General features: G+C 38.2%; 1 protein-coding gene across 1 annotated transcript in view; it reads right to left on the reverse strand.

Annotated features, from left to right (window-relative positions):
• erbb4b (erb-b2 receptor tyrosine kinase 4b) overlaps nt 1-9691 on the reverse strand; it is a 107378-nt gene extending 97687 nt beyond the window's left edge. The window contains exons 1-3 of the mRNA XM_005723629.2: nt 9667-9691; nt 9466-9597; nt 4451-4516 (exon numbers count right to left, since the gene is read on the reverse strand). Coding sequence (XP_005723686.1) covers nt 4451-4516; nt 9466-9597; nt 9667-9691 — 223 coding nt within the window. The remainder of the gene's footprint in view (nt 1-4450; nt 4517-9465; nt 9598-9666) is intronic.
• Between the last annotated feature and the right edge of the window lie 403 nt (nt 9692-10094).

The raw sequence follows: 10094 nt of genomic DNA on the forward strand, positions 1-10094 counted from the left end.
ATATATATTATACCACAATCACCACCCAGTTCAAAGGGTCTGATGTCATCTGTTATTATCAAGGACCACAGAACTTGTCAGTTGCGATCTCTGCAGCCAGTGGTACAACTAATAAAAATTGCTGTTTCGTTTAGAGCAGGTGTGAGTACTTTATCCTGTATCCTTTTATAGAACATAACATGTACTTCTATGGAAAAAAAAAACTACCTCTGCTGACAGAGATCCAGTTTTTTATGTGAGAGACTCAGTAAAGAGAGTGGTTTTGAATTGTAATTTACTTCCTTGGTGTATTTGGTTCGTCATAATTAAACTTCATAATTAAAAGCATTCCAGTGCAAGAAAAAAAGCTCTTCTTTTTTGAAAGCAAGTAAAATAAAAGATGAATCATGGCATCCACAAATAAATGGATGAGGATAGAGAGATGGCGCGATCACAGCTGAAACAAGGCAGATAGATGGGGCCAGGGCTTATCTGGGCCTCCTCTGTGACGTGTTGTTAACAGGTTCTGGTCAAACAGTTCATTCCTCATTATCTTAACGAGATCACAACCACAGAACAAATAAGATGTGACATGCCAGGGTTGGAAGGCATAGATGAAGTGGTCTAAGTACGAAGTGATGGACAAAGAGCAAGAACTTGATGAAGGGTGGTACAATAAAAAAAAAAGGAACGTGAGAGGTAAAGAGGTATGTAATGAGGAAAAAAATGTGAGCATGTGTCCATGTGAGTACATAATTTTGTTTCTGACTAAAACTAAATGTGTACATACAGTTTGCTATAGGTCAAAAATATACTAAATATGAAGTCTTCCTGTGGATGTTAGTATGTGTTAAACACAGACAGAAGGGTGAGCCACTGTGGGCTGTGAAGAGGGCTTGTAGAGCTAAATATTAACAAAAGTGCAGCCTTAAAAAATACCATTTTATGACACCTAATTAATTTAAGCACAGTCACACTGAACCACGCTGGAAAACAATGCAATTGTAACAAAATAATTCTTTAGTATTAGTAAAAATATAATTTTTTTTAAATTAATTTTATTATTAAAAATGATTTAATGTTTTTGGGGTAACCAATATTGTAAATATAACTATACTTAGGAATGGCCTTATTTGATGTTTACTTGTGTAGGCATAAGCATGTTGCATTAGCCAATCTCTCTCTCTAGCCAATGTTTACCGAACACCTCAGAACTCGTTAAGTTAATTGCATTCTGAAGCATCAGAATATGCACAACATTGTCGTCAGTGCTGCCGTGCTGCTACTGACTAAATTTGAATGAGACCAGATGCTGGATGCTGGCATGCATGACTTAGCTGTTGCTGCAGCCTTTCATGTCCATGAGACAACGATTTCTGATCTGCCTATTGGTCGACTTGGTCAACATTTGAATGGATAGAGTAAAAATGAAATACTCCAACATGCATTTGTGCAATTCTTGCAGCAGGATCCCAGCCCCGTGGCTGTTTCAGCAGGACAAAGCCAACCTTCACACTGCCAGGGCAGTTAAGGCCTTTCTGGATCAGGAGCATGTCCAGACACTTGCTTGGCCAGCATTTAAACCCAATATTTCTTCAAATGCAGCTACAACCAGTGAGCATTACACAGCTGCAGGCTGCACTCATCCAGGAATGGAGAGCAATTCCTCAACAGCAGGTCTAAACACTTGTGCAGTCCATGCACAGATGGGTGACGGCTTGCATCACATCCAGATGAGGCTATGCCTTGTCAGAAACATGTTGTAGACAATTAAGAATTGCTTTTCCTGACAGGTATTAGAGCCAAAACCATCATTAGCATCACAATCATTACCGGTTCCCAACCTAAACAGCACTCCCCATGCCTGAGGTGCGGGAATCATCATCAGAAAATATGTGACAGACCCTCTCTTACAACATTCTCCAAATATCTTTTTTCTAAAAAACCTTGTTTTGTATTTTTCAGAACTGTAGAACAATGTTAAAATGGAGGGATTGTTGCTGTTCCTGTTTCACTACTTGCTGTTAGGCTGTCACACATCATTTGCATCACAGTGAAACTTTTGTTATCTTTTAATGATCCGGTTTAAAATAAGAGCTTTCCTCATAGGTGAAGACAAGAAACAACCACTCATCACAGCCTTGTGTAAAATGTTTTTCCTTTTGTAGACTGCAAGTAATTTAATCAGTGAATGTAGATGATCTTGTTTTTTGTCCTTGAATCTAGGATTTTTGTATTAATGATCTTTAATAAGGTTAACACAGAAGATTTGTCTGATTTTTAAATTGCTGGTAAAACTTTGTTTTTTAGAAATTTCCAACCAGTAGTACTAATAAAATCCGTGTAACGACGTCTATTTAATACCAGTCAAAGCCACATCAAACTTTCTGCTTGACAGAATGATCTAAAGAGTCAAAGGAGCTTGACTACGATGACCTGGATGACTGAGAACCTTCACAGACACAATGATCTAAAGAGCATCCCTGTTTTGATTATTTTGATCTGATCTGTTGATTATACATTTTTGAGGCTAAAATTCCTTTGCATTGTGGAGCTGTGTTCATTAAAATACCAGAATATCATGTGTGTTAATTTGGAGAGCATACAGTCTCCTCAAAAGAAATGATGACTTTCAACAGCAAAAAAACCCCAAAGAAAAATCTGATGTCATCCCTTTGGGGCAACAAGCAGGAAAACCTTCACTTTATGGAATTCAAATATAATTTTAGATGCTAATTTATTGGTGATATTCTCATGTCCCGTTTCCACAGAGGCAGCATGGGGTTGCGCTTAGTTTGTGAGTAATATGCTTACAAACTACTGTCCTCAATCCTGCCTCTTATTTCCATAAACACCTGTTGCCACTGATTTGCAGTGCAGCTCTTGTGTAATGTGGCATACCTCTGCCTTTTTCCCTGTTTCTCTTGATTAGGACTAGCTTCTTGACAGCCATTCTTTCACTTAGACCATTTCTAAAGAAGCTTCGGTGAACAGTAGATGGTTCTACTGAAGGGCTGGATGGTCCTCTCCTCTCAGGTCCTCTATGAGGTCTTTGCTGGGTTTTTTAAAATATATATTTCTTGGGGCATGACTTTCTGATACTTTTCATCTGCTTTTTTAGACCTACCACTTCTTTTGTCCTCCACTTGTCCAGTTTCCTCAAGTTTTTTTCTATTTAAGAACACACTGCACACCATGCTAAAGACATGCCAAGTTTTTGCACTTTAGGAATTACCTCACCTGAATACAGTTAACAGGTCATCAGCAAGACTCTATAGAACTTGACTGCATGCTGCGGTGACAATTCAGCCATTTGATTCATGTTACAGCAGTTCATCAGTGAATGATCATGGTGCAATAAAAGTACTTTTAGAAGTACATTTTTCCAAACATTTACATTTACTTAGGAGTTACCAATCCAGCATGCAGTCAAGTTCTATACCCTTGCTGATGACCTACTAATTTTATTAATTTGTGTTGCAACAGGGACACATGGAAAAGTTTCAGGACACCGGCCCTCGAGAACTGGAGTTTGAGACCCCTGGGTTAAACTAAAGACTTAACCCTTTGTCACCAATGTATCAAACAGGCTGACTAAACTATTTTTGTAATTTTGCCTGTGAAACTACATAATATTATGGTTATGGTTGTCCCCAGCTAATATATCTATCTACACACATATTACAGTGTTGGTCAATACAGTCTATATTTTAACACAAAGTTGTATTTCTTTTTATGACTAGTATAAACCAAACAAAATAAATGCAAAATATCAACAAGTGAGCAAAAAGATAAAGGTCTTTGATTATTTGGAAAATTGTTTTTGGCCCAGTGTCTAATGTCTCAAAGTTGATATTGTGATTTAGTGAAATTTGCCCAATCAAACAGATGACTCAACTTTAATTCAAGAATAAAAGATTTGTCATTTACAAAAATGGCACTTTCATTTCCTGTTTTCAAACTGAAAGATGCTGCAGTAACAAGTCTCACAGTTCATAACACTGTTCACGCACATACACGCACATATACACACACACGGCCTCGAGGGCCGGTGTCCTGCAGGTTTTAGATCTCACCCTGGGTCAACACACCTGAATCAAATGATTAGTTCATTACCAGGCCTCTGGAGAACTTCAAGACATGTTGAGGAGGTAATTTAGCCATTTGAATCAGCTGTGTTGGATCAAGGACACATCTAAAACCTGCAGGACACCGGCCCTTGAGGCCTGGAGTTCAAGACCCCTGCCTTAGATGGAGTCACATGGATGTATACATAAATGACATCCAAAGGTATATCCACTAAATAAAGCTTGGAATCTCGTTCCAAGTACATTGCCAGGTATGCTAAAGAAATGCTAAATTTTATTTTTGACCCACAACAGTTATCAGTAAAGTTTTGATGCATGAAAAAGTCACTCAGTGGTGATTCTAACAACTCGAAGTTCTAATCAGATAATAATAATTAACTTACAGCTTTGGCACTGGTCCTCTTTGGGTCCCCAGCAACGGCCATTGCAGGAACGGTGGCATTTTTGACCTGCACAGAGGTTCAAGGAAAGAGACTATTGGCATTTCAAACTGCAACGTCACAAACTATTGTCAGTGTCATTCAACCTTAAAACAGACCAGAGAATTGCTGCTGGAGTTTGTCTTCAAGCACTCAACCAAAGGCAAACCAAACTCACATAGTGAACAAAACTATGGAGGATCATGTGGTTTAACTTTGAATTCACTTAATATCTATTTGTATGTTTTTCTTTGGATATGCATGCATAGGTGCATTCTGTTTGCTCACACTGAGCAATTGTGACCTTTTTAAAACTTTGAATAAGTCTTTCTTCTGTTATACCACAATAGTGTCTTTCTCGCCTAGTTATGCAACAGCTCAACTTCTTCCTGGATATAATCCTGTACATGTTAGGATTGATTTTTAGATTTTAATGTTCATTGACTTCCTTCAAAACCCTTTATTGGTATTTTTTAGGGATACAATTGTGCAATTTGTGCTAATGTTCTTCTTTTTATTTTTGGCTCTTGGTCCTTCTTTTCTGTTTGAGTCCTGCTTATGCTTGTCTGCCAGCGCAGTTTGTAAACTCTTTATACAAAAACTCTTTAAAGGCACCAAATAATTAAAGTTATTGCCATCATTGCAATTATGATTGTAATTATTGAACTGTAGGTACTGCAAGTAGCATGCAGCAGTTAATTTCATTAATATGACGATGATACTACATTTAACTGATACAATCTTAAGAGTTAAGAAAAAAAACCTTTGTGAATTCTCAACATTAATGTTTTTTTTTATACATATATATTTTAAGGCAGGAAAGATCCATCTTCCTTGACTGATATATGCTGTTGTGGTAATAAAATCCAAAATAACCTTGGCACAGGTTATTTTGGGGAAATGAGATGATTCTTTTTGCCACTTCACGCTAAACCAGCCCAGCATGAAGCCAGCACACATCAGGTTGAGATAAAAGCAGTAAAGGAGCGGTAAGCAGCATCATACCCTCAGAGCTTTAGCCAGTGCCTTTCTGGGTTTTTGGAGGACTTAATTGACTGTCTAGTAATTGACTGCTGGGAGAAGAGAGTCTGGATAAGTGCAGAAGTGCTGTCCTCTGTCCATCAGCCTCTCCAGATGAGAGCTATTAGCATCCGACTGACTCCATTGCTCAACATGAGAATCTCCATCTTCTGCCCTCTTCTTCTTCCTCATTTTTGAGCCTATCTACTACACATTTTTCTCTTCACCCATCACTTATAGATTCATCACTCCTCTGTAGCTCTCTTTCCCTTAGTGCCTATTCCTGTCCCTTTTTTCTTAAACCACTACATTTCTCAATTTTTTTCTGTTTCTCCAGTGTGTCCCTATTGAACTGACAATTTAGTAAAATTTGAGAGAAAGGCTGGCAGCTTTGTCTGTATGAAAGCAGTATACAAATGGGATATTAATACAAATGTCCGCCAGCCATTCAGGCAGAACTTCTGCTGTTCTTCCTTAATTCTTTGTTCTTCTCCGTGCTATGTGCCCCAGGAAGTCAAGTCAAAGAGTTTTCATTCAGTGACCATGGCCTTCACTATCTCAGCCTCTAAATCCTCAATGACCTTGTATAAGACCGTCAAACCCCCTTTCCTGGAATGCACCGTAATCTTTAACATCCCCTGAAGGTTAAAATGTTGAAACTGCTGCCATACCAGCGTCAGTGTACAGCAAGCGAAAGATGGAGGTGTTTAAACAGAATCAACAGGGCATCAGTTAAAAAAAAACAGAAAAAAAGATCACAGTCCTATTTTGAAACCAATAACATAACACAACCATGGCACAAATAAGTCACAAGCAAAACAACATGAAGCTTGTGTCGCCACAAAAAAATAAAACAGAGATTATGTTCTCAATTGTGGATTACAAGTTTGCAGACCCTTGATCTTTCAGCGAGGGTGGAAGACTTGCAAAGGAGTCGGGGTCGATCAAGGGCTAACAGGGCTGCAGGGAGGAGGGTGATTGAGCAGAATATCAATGCTTGGAGCTTTTAGCATGCATCTGAAGCCCTCAGCTAGTACTATGAGATGATTCCAAGGACATATGCATCAAAAAGGAAAAGTCTGTTTGTTTATATCAGAGTCAGTGATAGCGTATTTTATCATTTGTTTATTTGTTTCCATTTGTAAATGAATGAGATGAGACAGTTTGAAAAAAAAAACGTGAAAACAACATTGGATTTAAATGTCAAAAAGCGTGAGAAATTAATGTTAATTAAAAACAAAAAGAAACGAGTATGCTAAGAGGTTTAGTCAGCAAATTAATAATAATGGGTCAGAGGAGATCAGTAAATGCATTGTTATTTCACTGATCATCCCCTGTCCTCTGACAGATTGAGTATGTGTATTTCACACTAATAAATCCCATCATAATGCTATGCATTCATTAACGGGTCTTCCAGCTGGCTACAGAAGGACATTTAAGTGATGTGAGCTAGCAGTCATTGTGAATTGTTATGGTAAGCAGGGTGACAGAATAGGGTCAAAGGGTGATTTTGTGATGACAGTGTTTTGCTGCTCACATTCAGCCATTTATTGTGAATCGACCAGGTTGTGATAATGGGCCTCCTCTGGATCCTTTCCTTTGTCAAAAATAACCTGCCACTGAAAGACCTTGGCAAGTGTGTGGGGAATAATTGTGAAAAGACATTTTCAAAGACTAATTCAGAATTAGCACAAATTCCTGCAAACTTGAGTTACAGAAACTGCCAGGTAGAGTGGCCGTGACTTCATTCAAGTTTGTTTAAGCAACTGAGCCATCACATCTGCTACCCTCATTATCAGGGTACACTGTCTCAGCTACTTTTTTTTTTTTTAATCAAGAAATAAATTAAAAGACAGGTGAGAGAAATTATGATGTGTGAAAGGTTATTATTATTATTATTATTAGGTTGTTTAAAAGGGAAAAAAACTGTCTATCAGTTGCAAAACTAAATGTACCTTAAATATATACCATAAATAAACTAAATAAACAAAAAACAACAACAACGCCTATTTGGTAAAAGTTTGATTGGTAAAACTTTGAAATAAGGTATTGGGCAACAGTAACTCACTCAATGTATAAAAGTGTATTACATACATAAAACAACAGAATGCACACAAACACACACACCCACACACAAAAAAAGGGACCATGTTCCCTTCACCCTCCACATCTTCTCGAGCGCTTCTCTCAGCCCATGGTACTTTTCCAGCTTCTCATATTCCTTTTTCCTGATGTTGCTGTCAGTCGGTATAGATACATCTATCACTACAGCAGTCTTCTTCTGCTTGTCCACCACCACTATGTCCGGCTGGTTAGCCATCACCAGTTTGTCTTTCTGTATCTAGCTCGGTCATTCTCACCCACACTAGGGAATGTGTCCCATTTTGACCTCCAGGCCATACTCGGCATATGCTCAGGTGACTGGATGGGCCATACTAGCAGCTTTATTTTGGGATCATTGCCTTTCTGAAACATCCACCCTTGTTTCATATTCATAGCAGATTTTTATCAAGAATGTCTTGTGTCTTGTTACAGTTTTCTATTCATCTGTCTTTCAATTATATGAAGTGTGCCAGTGCAGTATGATGTTCCCACCTCCAAACACTGTCGTTATGGTGTTGTTATGTTCCATAGACTTCAATTTTGGTCTCCTCTGACCCGACTATATTGTCTCAGTATTTCACAGGTTTGTCTAATTGCTTTTTTAGCAAACGTTAAAAACACTTCAACATGCTTTTTTTTTCGACAAAGGAGTCTTGCATGGTGAGCTTGCATACAAGCCATGTTGGCTGAGAGTATTACTTATCGTTTTCTTTGAAACAATTGCATGCGCTGATTCAATGTCTTTCTGTAGCTCTCTACAAGTGGCCCTTGACTCTTGGAGAACTCTTCTGATAAATCTATTTACTCTTCTGTCTGAAATCTTGTGGCACACCTGGTCGTCTACACCAGGTTTATGGTAAAGCATGTCTTGATTATGGCCCCAACAGAGCTCACTGGAACTTTAAGTAGTTCAGAAATTCTTCTGCAACCATTGCCTTCAGTGTGTTCTGCAGCAATAAGGTTGCAAATGTGTTGAGAGAGCTCAGTGGTTTTACCCATCATGTTTCTTGTGTGACACCTTTGTAATGAGACACCTTTTTATAGGCCATCAGTTGGGACATAACCGGCTGATATTAATTTGCATTAAAGTGGCAGGATTGCTTTTTAATTACTGATAGATTTCAGCTTGTGTCATGACATTCCATGCCTTTTTACACCTCCCTTTCTTCATGCATTACTTCTTCAATAGTTCTCCCCTGTGTCATTTCTCATTATTACACATAAAATAATTTATGGACATCCTATGGTTTGATTTCTTTGCATGTGTGGATTGGATAGGTTATTACCGACATCTGATGGAACCCAGTATCGCAGAAAAACATGTAATAGACACGCCAGTCCACCTTGTCCATTTCTACAAAACGTGAAATGGACATGCATGGAGAAATTGCATTACTGCATGCAGAAGTTGCATTACCAGTGGGGGGAGATAATATGTTTAAAACCAAGAAGTTGGTAGTGAGCAAAAAATGTGTGAAGTACATTCCATGGTCCTTAATTGCCAGAAACAATTAAGCTAGGCGGCTAATATGTGTTTACATGTAAATGTGCTAATAATGTCTGTTTAAATACTGTGATTATTTTCACGTTGGGTTGAAACAAAATCTCTCTCTCTGTTGTTACTCCAGCTTACTACAACTCTCTGAAATGTTTTGCATGCATCTACACTTCATGCTTTGGAGAGGAAAAGCATAAAATGGAAACGTTGGACAGGTACGTTGTTTTTGATATCATCTTTCCACTGATTCAGATTTTTGTTGGGCTTTCCTGGATATCCATACATTTTAAGTGCCTTTTTTGGCTTTTGCAAATAATTTTTTCTCATTTTCTTCATGTGTACCATTTGGGTTACTTACATGTGACACTGCTGTTGGTGGGCACCACCACAGGTTGGATCCTTGGGTACTTGACGATATCTTGCCAATGGATTGTGTCCGCATGGCACAAGAACTTGTTTTGGTCAACATAAACACCTCCATTTAGGATTTCTGTAAGAAAACAAATAAATAAGGGACACACTAAGTACATATATACAAAGAGCTCTCATGTCTTTTTACCTGTAGGATGTACCAAATTCACCATGCTGCCCTTCTCTGGATATGTTTTTCAACTGATTGACTTTTTCCTTCTAATTTTTCAATTAACAAAGAACATGACTAGATGATGTTAAAGCCATAGTCATTAAAAAAAACGTAAGGACTACACTTTTCTTTTAGCTGGGGAGAAGAAATTAGTTTGGGGTGAACAGTTGATTTTGAGTCACAAAGATGTAATGATTGCTGTTGGTGTGAAGCACCAAGGACAAAGCCATGTTATATTGCTGTTATTACAACCTCTGATCTTTTCCCATTGTGTTGTTTTTCTCAACCTTTTCCTTCTATGCTGTGAGCCGATAGAATCAATTATGCCCCATGGCCAACATTAAATCCATAGGATTTTATCCTCAGTAAGGGGCAGCAGGCCTAATATATATATATATATATAT

This window comes from Pundamilia nyererei, unplaced genomic scaffold (genome assembly GCF_000239375.1).
Source record: "Pundamilia nyererei isolate P.nyererei 1_Seehausen unplaced genomic scaffold, PunNye1.0 scaffold00009, whole genome shotgun sequence".
NCBI lineage: Eukaryota > Metazoa > Chordata > Actinopteri > Cichliformes > Cichlidae > Pundamilia > Pundamilia nyererei.